The sequence below is a fragment of the Schistocerca serialis genome, chromosome 5 (genome assembly GCF_023864345.2).
Source record: "Schistocerca serialis cubense isolate TAMUIC-IGC-003099 chromosome 5, iqSchSeri2.2, whole genome shotgun sequence".
NCBI lineage: Eukaryota > Metazoa > Arthropoda > Insecta > Orthoptera > Acrididae > Schistocerca > Schistocerca serialis.
This window is the reverse complement of record NC_064642.1, coordinates 418,492,954-418,511,181: the sequence shown is the minus strand read 5'-3', so window position 1 is coordinate 418,511,181 and position 18,228 is coordinate 418,492,954. Positions and strand designations below refer to the sequence as shown.

At 38.7% G+C, this 18,228-nt stretch overlaps 1 protein-coding gene across 1 annotated transcript in view; it reads left to right on the top strand.

Moving 5' to 3' along the window:
- The window catches only part of LOC126481445 (serine/threonine-protein kinase Genghis Khan), a 382,862-nt gene that overhangs the window by 327,244 nt on the left and 37,390 nt on the right, over nt 1-18,228 (top strand). Inside the window, exons 27-30 of the mRNA XM_050105210.1 lie at nt 2,298-2,486; nt 2,719-2,904; nt 9,707-9,806; nt 14,864-15,035. Of these exons, the coding sequence (XP_049961167.1) occupies nt 2,298-2,486; nt 2,719-2,904; nt 9,707-9,806; nt 14,864-15,035 (647 nt within the window). The remainder of the gene's footprint in view (nt 1-2,297; nt 2,487-2,718; nt 2,905-9,706; nt 9,807-14,863; nt 15,036-18,228) is intronic.

Here is an 18,228-nt window from a genome sequence, read left to right as displayed (position 1 = left end):
TTCTCGTAGATTTTCCTGAGCACTTCAATGTATGCTGCTCCCACTCCTTGCTCACTCAAAGCTTGGAGGACAGCTACATGGCTAACGGAGTCAAATGCCTTTTCAAAGTCAACAAAGGCAATGCAGAGAGGCAGTTGGTATTCATTCGCTCTGCTTATCACTTCACTAACGGTCAGAATGTGGTCAATAGTGCTAAAATTGCTTCGGAATCATGCTTGTTCTATAGGTCGGGCGAGTCTAGGGTGGAACTAATTCGGTTTAACAAGATCTTTGTGAAAATTTTGTACAAAATTGAGAGCAAGCTGATAGGACGGTAGTTTTTAATATTGTGAATACTTCCTTTCTAGTGTATCAAAATAATCTTAGCCTTGTTCCACGATGGTGGGATTGAAGCATAGTACAGGCAGGAAGTAAATACTTTTGCCAAGTGATTTATTGTTACCTCTCCTGCCAGTTTGAGGATGTCAATGCTGAGCTCATCATCACCCGGTACTGTTCCCTTCTTCATGCTATCTAGAGTACTCTTGACTTCCGATGGGAGTTTATCTGGAACACTAGGTATATCATTTAAATTAGATACTCCCAAATTTTCCCCTGGATTGCTGTACAAATTGCTATAAAAGTCTCTGATGAACTTCAAAACCGCCTTCTTTTCAGTGATTCGACTGTCATTTCCATTGAGTGCGATAATCTGCTTTTTACCGATTGTGAGTTTGTGTTTGGCTGACTTTAAACGTGTCTTGTTCTCCAAGCTTGCTCGTAAGGTGTCTTCAGTGAATTTCTGTATGTCAGTTTTCATTTCTCTTCGCACTGCCTTACATAGTTTGGAATACGCAACCATGTCACGATCGGTTTGGATTTTCATTTCTCTCCTCTGTTGTAAAAGGGTTTCAGTTTTGGCACTGAATTTCTTTGGTTGTTTATTTTTTTGGCGTAGGCCACCGAATTCTTGTGCACTTGAAACAATCATTTCCGCCAAATCACAATCTTTAGTTATGTGGAACTTGCTTTGGAAGACTTCTTGGAATTTCGAGGAATGTTCTTCCAGGTTTTTGAGGTTGATTACCCTTCTATCCCTTTCATAAGTTTACTCCTTTCATTTCTTACATTGAGTTCGACCCTTGCTCTCACAAGACGGTGATCACTGCCAGTGTTGAACTGATTTAGCACTGATATATCTTTTACAATCTGCGGAATATTTGACAGAATAAAGTCTATCTCATTTTTGACACTGAAATTTGGGCTCCTCCAAGTCCATTTTCGGTCAGGGTGCTTCTTAAAGAACGTATTCATGATGGACATACTGGTGTACTCAGCGAACTGGACTAATCTCTCACCTCTATCGTTTCGGTCGTCAATCCCATAGTTGCCCACCACTGTGTTGCCTCGTTTCTTGGTGCCAACTTTTGCATTGAAATCGCCAATGACCATCTGGAAGTGACAATCGCTACCTTTTTTACAGGTGTTATCCAGACTTTCATAAAAGGATTCAATTTCTTCGTCAGGGTGACTTGAGGTTGGGAGCGTACACCTGAACAATCTGTATTTTATACCTATTCAACATCTTCAGGACCATTCGAGCTGTCCTGCTGGAAGTTCTTTCTAAGACAGATACTCTATCAGCAATATTCTTGTTGATTAAGAACCCAACTCCATTGAGTTTTCCTTCTGGGTCGCCACAAAAGTAAAACAAGTTGCCAGAGCGCAAACAGAGACAGTCTTCCCCTTTTCGGCGAACTTCGCTTAAACCAACAATACTCCAGTTGATTTTTGTAAGCTCTTTCTCGATCTCTTCTAGTCTTGCCTATTAGAGAGCGACAGTTTTATGTACAGATGTGAAGAGTCTGTATCTTCTTCTCAGCACCACTTGGTGTTTGGGACATCAAAGTTTTTCCCACCCGGAGATCCGACTGTGGGGCTATTACTCCGGAAAATTTAACATTAATGTCACACAACATAACTCGAAGGTGAGAAGCATAATCGCCACGCTTGCTTCAGAACGGATTGGCGATATAATTTCCAGGCTGCCCCTGACATGGGGTACAGACGCCTTTGGTAGGCCGCTCCACTGGAGTACAGACGCCACCACGCTGCTAGTTTTGGTCCACCCCGGGTATTTCATTTCCCCGGTGCCACCCATATCTGGGAGGCTTTCCCCTATCCGCCACCTGGGGAGGCGCCCGATGGGAGACTAGCAACCCCACACGGGATATGTGGGGTACAACTATTGTAATGTAGTTCAATCCCATAAAAACTTTCAGTACTTTGCGAATAACAGGTTTTCTTTTTTGTTACAGCCTTGGTGCATCCTGACAATCAGCTACTTGGTTTCTTAGCATACAGTGCTGTAGATGCAATGCGTGCAATAGAATTGTCAAGGGGAGAGTTCCTCCTTGTGTTTCAAACATTAGGGGTGTATGTTGATGCACAAGGCAGAAAATCTCGTGATCGTGAAATCATGTATCCTGCCATTCCTACTGCTGTTAGTAAGTATTGTCTGAAGTGACATATTTTGTTTTTAATTGTAGTATTTCAAATAGCTGGTGTAGTACATTTCAGTTTTTGCAGAAATGAGGAGAAATTAATGAACAGTGAACCAAATTAGTGTGATTATTCAATGCACTTGATGATTTTTGTTTACACAAGTAACCCTTCTCTATAGTGTAATGTTTTTCATTTATTACTTATTGTTTTTATTATTTTTCTTAATTATTGCAGGTTATTGTGATGGACATCTCTTGGTATATAGTGAAACTCATGTAGATGTTTTCAACTGTGCAACTGGAGAATGGGTACAAACAATAAATGTAAAGAAATCAAGACCACTAAATGTTACAGGAACCCTTAGTATTTGTGTTATAAATGACATGCCACACATAATCTACCTGAGTAATGTTCATCAACGTAAGTAACAGCCTGTGTTTTTTTACAAATTAAAATGCGTATGGTTAGAAGAAGAAGAAGGAGTAAGCAGTAGGCTTGTTTAAACATGTTGAAGATGGAGGTGTTATTTACCTGAAACGAAAATTGGGAAGTTTAAAAATAAAATACAACAGCCTAGTTAGATGCCAGTAGTAAGTTGCAAAGCAGTGGGAATAGTTGCGCACTCATCAGATGTATAAATTCAGCTGCTTTGAGTTTTACTATCATTCTGTTTCTTATCTACACATACACAATCACTCAGCAAGTCACCATGTGGTGCATGGCAAAGGGTATCTTGTTTCACTGTTAGTCGTTTCACTCTCAAATGAAGCAAAGGAAAAATGACTATTTATATGCTATCATACAATTCTGATTTATCTTGTCTTCACAGTCCTTATGTGACATATATGTTGGTAGCAGTAGGATCATTCTGCAGTCTGCTTCAAGATGCTTAGTCATGCCTAGCTAAATGTGTGGGGTGTTAGCTACAAACGACGACTAAAAAAATATACAAAAGAAAATGGCAAATAATTGCTTTTGTTATTAGTAGTACCTTGTAACAATATGTCACAAAAAAGCAGTGCCTTCTTCTTCTTTTTCTTTTTCTTATTTATTTTTTTTTAATTTTTTTTTATTTTTTTTATGGAATTTGAATCTATAGTTTAATGTGAAAGAATTTCCCTCTCTTCTATGGGATCCATATGTCTACCATTTTCTGCTCTAAATAAAATAGTAGTACTATTCTCAATTTTTATCTACTACATGCTTTTCATCTTTTACATGCAGGTATCAAAAGCTCTATGGAAACCTAGAGATACCGAATTAATTTTAAATCCCTTGTCAGTTGGAACACTTTGTCTGAGTAAGGAGCTAGTTGTGTTACAAGAGTGATGTTTTCTAAATCTATGTTGACTGTGTGTCAATAGACCATTGTCTTCGTAGTAATTCACAATGTTTGAAGTCCGCCCCCTGTAGCTGAGTGGTCAGCACTACAAAATGTCAATCCTAAGGGCCCGGGTTCAATTCCTGGCTGGGTCGGAGATTTTCTCCGCTCGGGGACTGGATGTTGTGTCGTCCTAATCATCATCATTTCATCCCCATCAACACGAAAGTTGCCGAAGTGGCGTCAAATTGAAAGACTTGCACCGGCGAACGGTGTACCTGACAGGAGGCCCTAGCCACATGACATTATTATAATATAATGTTTGAACACAATATATGTTCCAAAATCCCACTGCACATCAGCATTAATGATACGGATTGGTAATTTAGTGGATTACCCATCTTGCCTTTCTTGAATATTGATGTGACCAGTGAAACTTTTCAGTCTTTGGATATGGATCTTTCGTCGAGCAAGCAGTTGTATATGATTGTTAAGTATGGAGCCGTTGCATCAACATACTCTGAAAGGAACCCAGTTGGTATACAGTCTGGACCAGAAGACTTAATTTTATTAAGTGATTTAAGTTCCTTCATTACTTTGAGGATATCAACTTCTAAGTTACTCAGGTTGGCAATATTCTTAATTCGATTTCTGGAATATTTACTTTGCCTTCTTTGGTGAAGAAATTTCGGAAGGCTGTGTTCAGTAACTCTGCTTTGGCAGCACTCTCATCAATAGTATTTCCATTGCTATTATGCAGAGAAGGCATTGATTGTGTCTTGCTGCTAGCATACTTTAAATATGACCAGAATCTCTTTAGATTTTGTGCCAGGTTATGAGACAAAGTTTCGTTATGGGAACTGTGATAGGTATCTCTCATTGAAGTGAGCACTAAATTTCCTGCTTCTGTAAAAGATCGTGAATCTTGGAGATTTTGCATTCGTTTAAATTTGTCATACTTTTTTCATTGTTTCTGCAACAGTGTCCTGATTTACTTTGTATTCCAAGGGGGACCAACTCCATTATTTGTTAATTTATTTGGTATAAATCTCTCAACTGCTGTCGATACTATTTCTTTGAATTCAAGCCACATCTGCACTTACATTGTTGATTTGGAAGGAGTGGAGATTGTCTCTCAGGAAGGCGTCAAGTGAATTTTTATCCGCTTTTTTGAATATGTATATTTTTTATTTTTTTTTTATTTTTGGAAGATTTTGGAGATACAATATTCAGTCTCGCTACGATAGCACTGTCTTTACTAATCCCTGTATCTGTATTGATGCTTGTTATTAGCTCAGGATTATTTGTTGCTAAGAGGTCAAGTGTGTTTTTGCAACCATTTACTATTCGAGTGGGCTCATGAGCTAGCTGCTTGAAATAATTTTCAGAGAATTCATTTAGCACAATTTCCGACAATGTTTTATGGGTACCTCCAGATTTAAACATGTATTTTCGCCAACATATCGGGGTTAAATTGAAATCACTATGAACTATAATTGTATGAGTTGGTTACAAGTTTGAAGTCAGACCCAAGATTTCTCTGAACCTTTTGGTAATTGTATCATTTGACTTGGGAGATCAGAAAAAGGATCCAATTATTATTATATTCCAGTTGTTAAGAATGACCTCTACAAATACTAACTCACGCGAACTACGTACTTCAATTTCGCTACAAGATAAACTACTTCTAACAGCAACAAACACGCCACTGCCAACATCAGATGGTGTTATAACAAATTCATCTAATGCAGGGCTCACAGTGTTGTCAACTGGAAAACAGCGCTGTGATTTCAAGCTGTAAAGTAAATGTGAAATATCCATGTTTCATGAATAATGCCTAAGTCTTCCTCCTAGTTTGTGGGTAATTGAATTGTGCTGCTGACAGTATCTCGGGTGCATGCACAGTCAGTTAGTCTGTTCCAGCAGTGTTTGTAGTGTCTTATTGTGACACATCCATCATATGTGTGAGGCTCTAATTGCGAGGAACGCCAATAATCATGGCCTGGATTTTGTCATGTATCACTCGCATACGCGAACTGTGACTTTTACAGTGTTATGCTTGTGGTAGGAAAGGACATGTGCAATCCATATTTTTGCAACGGAACAAACATAAGAATTTGGCCCACTCACATAAACCCCATCCTCGTCATCAGTTGTTGAATCATCCAATCCTTGATGTCACAGCCAGAACTGTTCCCATTGCGTTACAGGACAAAGTTGCTGCAGAACTTAAAAAATTGCAAGATAACAGAGTTATTGCGGACATGAGTGCTCAGATCGGCTCCATATATGGACAGCAGTGGGTGGTTGTAGACCAGCCCTCGCAGAACAGGTTGTAGTGATACGTATCAAGTGCTTACTTGTACTTTGTCTGTAGCGAAGACTATTACTGTTTGCATGTCACTTGCGACACTGATGTAACACCAAAGTTAAGTATTGTCAATCTGCTTTATAGAAAGAAAACTACTAATGTTATTGGTTTGAATTTTTGTATAGCATTCCGAGAATGCAGCATCCCCTAGGCACCCTATAAGCGGCGAGTGGGCGAGATCCAACCGATTTCATATGGCGTTTCAGTTGTATAAAGGCGTTATGGTTGCTGTGGACTGTATGAAGTTAACAGTTTTCTTTCATAACAGCTTCAATAGATAGGGAATGTAGGTTGCCTTGGAGATAAATTTGTTGAAGAACATGACCTTACCCAGAAACTAACTCACGTCTTTCAAACTTTGAGAACTGGTAATTTGTCTATGGTGTTGAAGTGCTTTGCTGTTGGCACATGCCTTCATTTGCTTAATGTATCTGTAAAATCTTTAATCTAAAGTAGAAAAGCGGCATTTATCAAGCTGACACTGGAGACTGTTTGACTGGAATCAATGAAAGAACGCTTTTAGATTTCGCAAGTTTTGTTCCCACATAGCTCCTCTGATGATAACATTCTCTAAATAGTTAGCACACTGTGGTATCTTTTGGATGAACTGCTCTAAATGTTTTTGAAAAATAACTAATGCACTTGCAGCACAGAACAGTAATGGTTTGTACTTTTACATCCCTAATGATATGTTAACCACAAATATCCATTGTGTTTATGGACCTACCGTCAATTGCAATTATGTGTCTGATAAATTCATTTTTGAAAAGTAATGGCCCCCAGCCAGAAGGTAAAATTCCTTCAATCACACTCACAATTTCAAGAGACCTTACTTTTTTTGGAGTAGTTTACATACTGTAAATTGATTGGTGTTCTTCATAACTTGGTCGGTAGCTCAAATTTCAGTCGCAGTCATTATTAGTGCTGTCATGTGTGCATGAAGAAAAAACCAAATAAATACGGAATAAAATTGTATGCTCTTTCTGTTTTGACAACTAGCTACTGTAATAAACAACTTAAAAGGCCTTGACAGCCAAAGACAATGGTCATGCGTGTGAGCTGCGTTTGCATTAATGTGTGTGTCTGTGGTATCTGTCTGTGAAGAAGGCCTTCTGGCAGAAAGCTTACATGTTTAATAGTCTTTTCGTTGTGCCTGTCTGCGACTCAACATCTCTGCTATATGGTGAGCAGCAATCTATCCTTTTCATAATAAAGACATAAAAGGTTTGCTTTATTTGTTCAAGACTCTGGAACTCACAAAAAAAAGTGGAACCATGTTCATCAGATAAGAAACTTCTTGGCAACGATGTGGAAATTCAAACCTGGCATCTAGTGTTAATGTGTGAAACGTAGAACCCCTACCATTCTAGTAATGACTCAAGGGGCCACAACAGAAATAATGAAACCAGGTCTTATCATTGATTTTATCTTCAATAGAACTGGTGTTGACAGAACTGTTCAGATTTATAGCTGTTATCAGTAAGAGTGGGACCAAACTCTTTATACATTTATTTATTTGTCTGGCATTAACTGCTTTGTTTTTTATTAAGACGAGGAAGTATAAACATATTCCTTCTTGGCTGTATGTAGACAATTGGAAGAACTTAACTGAAGGAGAATATCCCTGCAACACTCATTTACAATTATTGGTATAACATTTTCTTGACAATGTTTCTATTACTATGAAAATGGCAGATGCAACCCAGTACTACAAAGCATGTTCATATTAAGAGAAGAGGAAGTGTGTAGGAGAGAAATCAGAAGAAACAGTATCAGCCTCCATGTTCCACATTGTTTCCACCATTACTACACAAAAATAAACTATGTTTGAATAATAAAAGTTATTTTTAAATCTAAAGAATCTATTTTTGTAGTCCCCCCCCCCTCCTCCCACAAGACAAAAGATCAGTATTTCAGATGAATGAAACAGAACAAAGTACACTCTCTCTCTACAGTTTTCATCATTTCTTTTAATAACTTTGATAAAAAACATATTTATGTGTACTAAAATAAATATGTTTTGTTTTTTATAATACACTATTTCTCATTTTTAAAAATTGTATCAAACAAGTTTTTACACCTTATTGAACAATGGAAAGTCCAGGATGGAATACTGTAAATATTATGAAAAGGATAGATTAGTAATCACTATATAGTGCAGATGTTGAGTCGCAGACAGGCGCAACAAAAAGACTGCTAAACAAATAAGCCTTTGGTATAAAAGGTCTCTCCATTAGACAACCCGTGTGCGCACGCCACACACACACACACACACACACACACACACACACACACACACACACACACACACACACACACTTACGCAAATGCAACTCTCACACACGTGACCACTGTGTCTGGCTGACGAGGCCAGCCAGAGACAGTGGTCGTGTGTGTGTGTGTGTGTGTGTGTGTGTGTGTGTGTGTGTGTTGTCTACTTTAGAAGGAGGCCTTGTGGCCAAAAGCTTATTTTTTCAGCAGTCTTTTTGATGTGCCTTTCTACAACTCAGCATCTTCTTATACCTTGTCTTAATTTTATAATTTTCATTAATAGCAACTCAAAAATCATCACTGTTTCAGAGCTATATACTGTGCACCAACAGTGCAACAGTGAATACATTAAAACTAGTTTGTATCCTTCCAGTATTTGATGTAGACAGAAAAACCATTCAAGTAAGAAATATAATTATAACTTACGAGGGTTGGAACTTTAATTGTGGCAACTATTTATTTACAGCTCATACAAAATAGATATGTGTTTCAAAGTTTTACTGGCCTTCAAAGTAGTCACCAGCATTGTGTATAATCCTTTGCCAGCCATATGGAAGTCGCAGGGTACTCGTAGCAGTTCCAGTTGTGTTGACAGTTGGGGCGATGAATGTACCAGTTCTGAAGCGAATGCCGTGAAGTGTTTCCTTCAGTTTAGAAATCGAGTTGAACTCACAAGTGCTTAAGTCAGGGGAGTGCACTAGGTGGCAGAGCACCTAGCAGCCCCATCAGTCAGACAAATCAGTAACAGCTTGCACTGTACGTGCTTGAGCATTGTCTTGCAAAATGATGGTCAGGTCCTGCAGAAAGAGTCATCACTTCTGTCTCTAAGCTGTTCATTTTTGGAACACAACCTACGGCCAGCTTAGAGACAGAAGTGATGACACTTTCTGCAGGACCTGACCATCATTTTGGATGACAATGCTCAAGCACGTACAGTGCAAGCCGTTACTGATTTGTTTGACTGATGGGGCTGTTAAAGTTCCAACCCTTAACCCACTCCTACCCCCTCTGTATTGATGCCTGTAAATCCTTCAACTTTCAGTACTTTGTGCTGGATTCTGGGCTAATTTCTGTATAGGTAAATATACAACCATAGTGTGTAAGACTGTCAGTAATTCTTGTGATGTAAGCATTATGTTTTACTTGCTTTCAAATAATTGCAGTAGGCATATTTTTTACCTCCACTCCTTGCCAATTTTTATGTCTTGCTGACTGTGTGTCATAATCCTAAATTATAATTCGTTTGATTGATATTTCAGGTGAGTTAATAAACGTTACTCAGTGTGATGCTTCTGGCCGCCCAGTCCCAAGACCAAGGCGTAGGTTTTCATTAAGAGAAGGTCACAGGGCTGCAAGAACGTAAGTTATTTACAAGCTGCATCATACATATTGTTTTAAGTGTAGGTTTATTTATTAGCACAAACTATGGATTAAGACTGAGCCTGTAGCTTATGAAAATGATGCTTCCACTGTAGCACAAATATGTGTCCGCATTCTTGTTGTAACATGATTGTGCTAAGATATACTTACATTATATGAAGAATGTGACATGAAAATACAACATCGAACACTAAATAGACCGCCGGCCGAAGTGGCCGTGCGGTTAAAGGCGCTGCAGTCTGGAACCGCAAGACTGCTACGGTCGCAGGTTCGAATCCTGCCTCGGGCATGGATGTTTGTGATGTCCTTAGGTTAGTTAGGTTTAACTAGTTCTCAGTTCTAGGGGACTAATGACCTCAGCAGTTGAGTCCCATAGTGCTCAGAGCCATTTGAACTAAATAGACCTGCTCCAGAGAAATTTGGTTCCGGGATCTCTTTGCTATTTATACATACACTGTGTGATCAAAAGTATCTGGGCACCTGGCTGAAAATGACTTAAAAGTTCATGGCGCCCTTCATCAGTAATGTGGGAATTCAATGTGGTATAGGCCCACCCTGGGCCTTGATGACAGCTTCCACTCTTGCAGGCACATATTCAATCGAATGCTGGAAGGTTTCTTGGGGAATGGAAGCCCATTATTCACAGAGCGCAGGACTGAGGAGAGGTACCGATATCGGTCGGTGAGGCCTGGCATGAAGTCGGCATTCCATAACATCCCAAAGTTGTTATATAGGATTCAGGTCAGGACTCTGTGCAGGCCTGTCCATCAAAGGGATGTTATTGTCGTGTAACCATTCTGCCACAGGCCGTGCTCAATCTCGTTGAAAGATGCAGTCGCCACCCCCAAATTGCTCTTCAACTGTGGGAAGCAAGAAGGTGCTTAAAGCATCAATGTAGGCCTGTTCTGTGATAGTGCCACACAAAACAGCAAGAGGCGCAAGCTCCCTCCATAAAAAACACAACTACACCATAACACCACTGCCTCCGAATTTTACTGTTGCTACTACATACGCTGTCAGATGACATTCACCAGGCATTAGCTATTCCCATACCCTGCCATCGGAATGCCACATTGTGTACCGTGGTTCATCACTCCACTGTTCAATCGTCCAATGTTTACGCTCCTTACACCAAGCAAGGCATCATTTGGCATTTACCAATGTGATGTGTGGCTCATGAGCAGCCGCTCGACTATGAAATCCAAGTTTTCTCAACTCCCACCTAACTGTCATAGTACTTGCAGTGGATCTTGATGTAGTTTGGAATTCGTGTGTGATGGTTTGGATAGATGTCTGCCTATTACACATTACAACCCTCTTCAACTGTCAGCAGTCTCTGTCAGTCAACAGACGAGGTCAGCCTGTACTCTTTTGTGCTGTACAAGTCCCTTCATGTTTCCACTTCAGTATAGCATCAGAAACAGTGGACCCAGGGATGTTTAGGAGTGTGGAAATCTCGCATACAGACATATGACACAGCTGACACCCAATCATCTAACCACGTTCGAAGTCCGTTAGTTCCACGGAGCACCCCATTCTGCTCTCTCACAATGTATAATGACTACTGAGCTCGCTGATATGGAGTACCTTGCAATAGGTGGCAGCACCTAGTGTATACCCATTGTGGTCCAAACATTTTTTAAAGAAAAAGCAGCCCTGATTTCCAAAATGCACAATAGACAGAAATTATTAAAATTCTGAAATTTCATGACTATTAATTAATAGTCATATAGAAAATGTAAGTGATTACACCATAAAGCAGTAATTCCTAATTATTCGGAAAGTGTGGGCAATGATATATTCATACAGTAACATGAACTGATGCAATTTCAGATCTCTGGTCTCCATATCATCATTTATAAAAGCACATATGTATTTAAAAGAAAGCAATTAGCAGTACAACTCCAAAGTCATTAATGTTCTTTGCTCCATAACATCCATCAAGAGCAAACCTTTTAGGTCTCAAAAAACAGTTGCAATGATTTCCATGTTGATTTTTAAAAACTTTTCCATCCTTTTTAAATTTAGATGATGTCACTGCATGGTTTACTATTTAGTTTCACATTAATAGTCTTACAAATTACAGTAAATTTCAGGCATATTATGCTGTTTAACATTAAGAAATACAGTCAATGTCTTCAATACATCTGCAGCAAGTTTGTTTATTTTTGAAGCCATTTTAAGTCTCTATAACTTGAGAGTTTAGTACAACAGTATGAGTAACTTTCGCTTCTTGCACATGGAGGATTTGAGCATGCTACTGTATAACTGCAAATCAGGAAAGAAATAATGTTTTGAACAAGATGTATATCTGATAAGTAATAGAGGCTAAAGGCAGTAAATGTTATAATTTGCACTGCTTTATTGTAATCAATACATACATACATACATACATATATATATATATATGTACGGCAACAGGAGAAATGGTAAACAGTGTTCTTAGTATTACACTGGGGTGACAAAAAGTCATCAGATATCTCCTAATATTGTGTTGGGCCTCCTTTTTCCCAGCATAGTGCAGTAGCTCAAGATGGCATGGACTTAATAAGCCATTGGAAGTCCACTGCAGAAATATTGTGCAGAGGGGGCCTCTATAGATGTCCATAATTGCGAAAGTGTTGCTAGTACAGGATTTTGTGCATGAACTGACCTCTCAAGTATGTCCCATAAATATTCGATGGGGCTCATGTCGGGCAATCTGGGTGGCCAAATCATTCACTTGAATTGTCCCCAATGTTCTTCAAATCAGTCATGAACAGTTGAGGCCCAGTAATATGGCGCAGTGTCATCCATAAAAATTCCATCATTGTTTGATGGCAAATGGTCTCCAAGTAGCTGAACATAACAATTTCCAGTCAATGATTCTTTCATTTGGACCAGAGAACCTAGTCCTTTCCATATAAACACAGGCAGCACCATTATGAAACCACTACCAGCTTGCACAGGGCATTGACAACTTGGGTCCATGGCTTTCTGGGGTCTGCACCACACTCAAGTCGTACTATCTATTCTTATCAACTGAAATCAGAACTCATCTGACCTGGCCATGGTTTCAAGTAGTGTAGGATCCAACTGATATGGTCACAATCCAAGGAGAGGTGCTGCAGGCAATGTCATACTTTTAGCAAAGGCATTCACTTTGGTTGTCTGCTACCATAGCCCATTAACATCAAATTTTACTGCTCTGTCCTCGTGGATACATACATCGTACCTCCCTCATTGATTTCTGTGGTTATTTCACACAGTGTTGCTTGTCTGTTAACAGTGATACCTCTATGCAAAAGACGTTGCTATCGATCTTTAAGTGAAGATCATCAGCCACTGCATAGTCCGTGGTGAGAGGTAATACTTGAAATTAGATATTCTTGGCACTCTTGACACTTTTGATCTCGGAATATTGAATTTCCTAATGATTCCTGAAATGGAATGTCCGATGCATATAGCTTCAACTATCATTCTGCCTTCAGAGAGTGTTTAGCTCCTATTGTGCAGCCATAACCACAACAGAAATCTTTTCACATGAATCACCTGAGTACAAATGACAACTCCACCAATGCATTGCCCTTTTATACATGATATCACCCTCATTTTTGTATGTAACGTTGCTATCCCATGACTTTTTGTCATCCCAGTGTATTACATGGTTTTCTGCAGATGGTCTCACTCTCAATTTCAATTTCAAAAAGACACAACATATTCCATTCTGCACATCTAGAAATGAGGAAATAATAGCTAGAGTGGAAACGTCAAAAATTTTAGATGTTCATAGTAATGAGAATTTAAACTTATAAAAACACATTTTAAAAACTCCCAAAAGTTAATTCAGCCGCATTTTCACTTTGAATTATGACAAATCTTGAGAGACAATTCAGTAAGTTGACGTACTTTGCGTATTTTCGTTCAGTAACATCATATTGGAATAAAGTTCAGTGGTACCTCAACTCTAAGAAAGAGATTGTTCTTTGTTCAGAAACATGCTGTAGAAATAGTATGTGGTGCTCACCCATTATCATCTTGCAGATCTGTTTAATGAGTTAGGCATGTACTGTTTCACAGTACATTTATTCCCTCGTGAAGTTTGTTGTAATTAATCCACTGCAGTTAAAACGAAACAGTGAGGTACATAATTACAATAGCAGAAGAGGAACAACATTCATTACTCCACTTTAAGGTTGTCTTTACCAGAAAGAGGGTGCACAATGATGCCACCAAAATCTTTGCTCACGTATCCAGTGATGAAAAATGTTTGACAGAAAGCAAAGTTAAATTAGGAAACAAATTGGAAGAGTTTCCTCTTGACAACTTCTTGTATTCTGTAGAACTTCTGATTTTGTGATATGTGAAGATGATAGCTATGAATTATTAACTCAAAACAGCACTTAAAAATTGTAGATGATCAGCATGCAACCATATTTACATATGAATGTGTAATGTGAATGTAAAAGGACTTATTCCACATCATTACTATTAAGTATACAAATGATCCACAGAACATCAAACTAACTACCTGTTTCATTACTTGTCAGGTGCAGTGAAAATAAAACATTCAGGAAAGATAAATGGCATGCAACACACTAATTCATCACCTTGCGCACTGTGTATGACGTGTTACATTTTTACTCATAATAAGTATATTGAAAGAATATAGAAGAAAAAGGTACTGGTAGAAGTAGAACTGTAGGGACATGTCGTGGGTCATACTTGGATGCTCAATCGGTAGAGAGCTTGTGCTAGAAAAGCAAAGGTCACAGATTAGAAAGCCGGTCTGCAGCACAGTTTTAATTTGTCAGGATGTTTTGTATCAGTGCACTTTCCACTGAAGAGTGAAAATTCATTCTGAAGTACATTGAAGGTGTGTGTAGATGTAATTTGTTGTGGATGAGGAAAATAACAGCAGCATTATATTTATGATTGGTGTAAATTATTAAGAGGAAGGGGATAAGAGAGAGAAAGAAACATTTTAGACTTCTATACCATTAAAATTTGTGTTTTTATGCACTCTAAGCGAAGGCAATGTTATGTCTTTGCTATAGGACAGACAGGCGCTCTAAAATGATATCAGCTCCAACAAACTTCAATCATATAAGTCACATGGGCCCGGGTGATGGAATTCAAATTCAGAGGTTGTTGGACCTACCTACAACGCTGGAAACTGCAGATCAGACTCTGGCAAGTCCACAGCAACTTCAGGGAAGTCAGCAGAGGGTAAGTTCACATGCACATATCTTTAAAATATTTGTTGTTTGGGGGAGGGGGAGTGCTCCATCTTGCTGGAAAAGTATCCGTGGTTGATTTTCTTCTAACTGCGGGGCAATGAACTGTTGCAAAACATCTAAGTAAATCTTAGCGGTAATGGATTTTCCCATGAAGAAAAATGGTCCAAAGACTTTGTTATGCATGAGGCCGCACCAAACATTCACTTTTTCGCTGTCTCGCTGTAACTGTACAGTAGCATGTGGAGACTCTGAACCTCATATACAGACATTAACTCTATTTACCATTTCACTGACATGAAAGGTTGATTTATCGGTAAAGCATATGCAATTTAAGTAATCATTAGCGCCATCAATCCTGTTGAGAATTTCAGTTGCAAATTCAGCATGTGCCAGAAAATCATTTGGTTGCAAGGCCTACACGATTTGTATTTTTTAAGCATGCAACCCAAGCCTTTTAAAAGAATCTTCACCACACTTGCTTGCAGTATTTGAAGTTCACGTGATGCTTGATGAGTTGATTTAGACGGACTCTGTTGAAACGATTTCTGAACACGCTCAACAGTTGCATCACTCACACAAGGCCTGCCACTTCGAGGATGATCTTCAACGCTGCCTGTTTCGTTAAACTTTGCGTACCATCGCTCTATTGATTTAACATCAGAAGGGCTGTGTCCATAAGAAGCCCAAAATTTATACTGAATGCTGATGGACGATTTCGTTTCATGAAACCAAAGCACGCATTGCACTTTCTCCTGCTTCGACACCATTTCGCCAGCAACTAATGTGACCTAACAGACCGTGTTGGTGTTGTGGAGCACTAGCGCCATCTGTTGGTCACAACAACTAGTAACACTAACATATGTAACGGCATCAAATGTAACTTATTATGTCAAACAGTTATTCTGTTATTTTTATAATCATGGCAAGACTTTGTTCTCACCTTGTATAATAGTGTGCATAAGTCTTATTCCTAGTACCTATCTCAAATATCCAGTGAAAAGCAACTACTGATATCGCTCTGCCTTCTGATTCTGCATATCTGCTGGCAAGTTGAATGGCACTAGCAGTTGATGCTGTAATTTACCGTCTAGTAAGGTCATCCGAAGACCAGTATCAGTTGCAAAACGATTTAGAAAAGATTGCTGTATGGTGTGGCAGGCGGCAGTTGATGCTAAATAACGAAAAGTGTGAGGTGATCCACGTGAGTTCCAAAAGAAATCTGTTGGAATTCGATTACTCGATAAATAGTACAATTCTCAAGGCTGTCAATTCAACTAAGTACCTGGGTGTAAAAATTACGCACAACTTCAGTTGGAAATCCACATAGATAATATTGTGGAGAAGGCGAGCCAAAGGTTGCGTTTCATTGGCAGGACACTAAAAGATGCAACAAGTCCACTAAAGAGACAGCTTACGCTACACTCGTTTGTCCTCTGTTAGAATTATTGCTGCGAGGTGTGGGATCCTTACCAGGTCGGATTGACAGAGGACATCGAAAGTGTGCAAAAAAGGGCAGCTCGTTTTGTATTATCACGTAATAGGGGAGAGAGTGTGGCATATATGATGCGTGAGTTGGGATGGAAGTCATTAAAGGAAAGACGTTTTTCCTCGCGGTGAGATCTATTTACGAAATTTCAGTCACCAACTTTCTCTTCCGAATGCAAAAATATTTTGTTGAGCCCAACCTACATAGGTAGGAAGAATCATCAAAATAAAATAAGAGAAATCAGAGCTCGAACAGAAAGGTTTAGGTGTTCGTTTTTCCCGCGCGCTGTTCGGGAGTGGAATGGTAGGGAGATAGTATGATTGTGGTTCGATGAACCCTCTGCCAAGCACTTAAATGTGAATTTCAGAGTAATCATGTAGATGTAGATGTAGATGAAACATCGTGTGATAGCCTTCCTGTAGGTTGATTTTTGTGTTTTCCTTATATTTTATAATGTGGATAATGGAGCTATCCATACCATAAATGTTATGTCTTTTTAATAAACATCCAAATTTTAATAACATCTCAATATTTACAATTTAAAAAAGCACAGTCATAACAACTATTGTTTTCTACAAAAGAAGACCATTATAAATATTTGTTTAGCTCTTTTTGTTTGATATGCCTCTGTCTGTTTCTCCAATTCATAGAGTGTGTCAACCATATTTTCACACCCTTCAATGGAAGAAAAATATCTTTGTAGTACCTCCACTACTGAAGTTGCCTGAACACTGGTGGGCACTGATACACACTCTTTTTCTCTTGTTTCATCTTCTTTTTCTCCATCACTGAGAGAGGAATTATATGAAAGTTTTTCTGCAGAATGGTTATTTCCTTTGCGATTACAACATTGCCTGCCAGCAGAAATTTATTTAAGAAGTGCACTATGGCTGCAGTGTTTCCCATATGGCAGGAAGCAACTGTCCTCCTCATTCTGGCAGTTGACACCTCTTATCCGTAAGTGCACAGGTTGTGGCATATTATGATACCTCCAAACCATAAACCAAGCTTCAGTTAAAATTTATTGTACCTGAGCTTCGTTTGAAATACATATACTGTGTTTACACACTAAGAAGAAAGTTGTTTTTTGTTAAAATAGGTCTTAAAATGAATTTAGGTATCTAACAATTATTTACAGTACCTTTAGTATTGTTTTGTTTATGTTCAAGTTGGTAACAATAAAAAAAAATAATATTTGATTAAATAAGTTCAAACTATACATTTTAAAGAGAGCACTGTTACAGCGTCTGCACGAGAATCAAAAGATTCCTTTTACTTGATATTCTCAAGTTGAGTTGCCACATGGTGCTAATGATGGGAAATGCAAAATTTCAGAAATGTAAAATCAAGGTTTTCAGTACATGGTGAACGTACAGGATTGGGAAAAAATGCTTAAATGGTGGGTAAACGTAAAATACAGAAATGTAAAGGTGGGGTAATACTGTATATTCAGTAACTGGTAGTGTCACTTGGGCATAGGCATGCAAGTCTCCCTGAGCTCTGGATTTGCCCTTTCATTTTCTGTTACATAATGCTTTTATGTGGTGCTCTAAGCTCACCATACTGGGCCATCTCTGCCTTCTGATTTGCCCATTTCAGCTAAGAACAAACCAAGAAGAAACTAAAGCGATGAAATTCAGCGAGCATTAAGGTGGAAAGAAAGACTTCATTACTGATCAAATCTTTTAAGTACTTA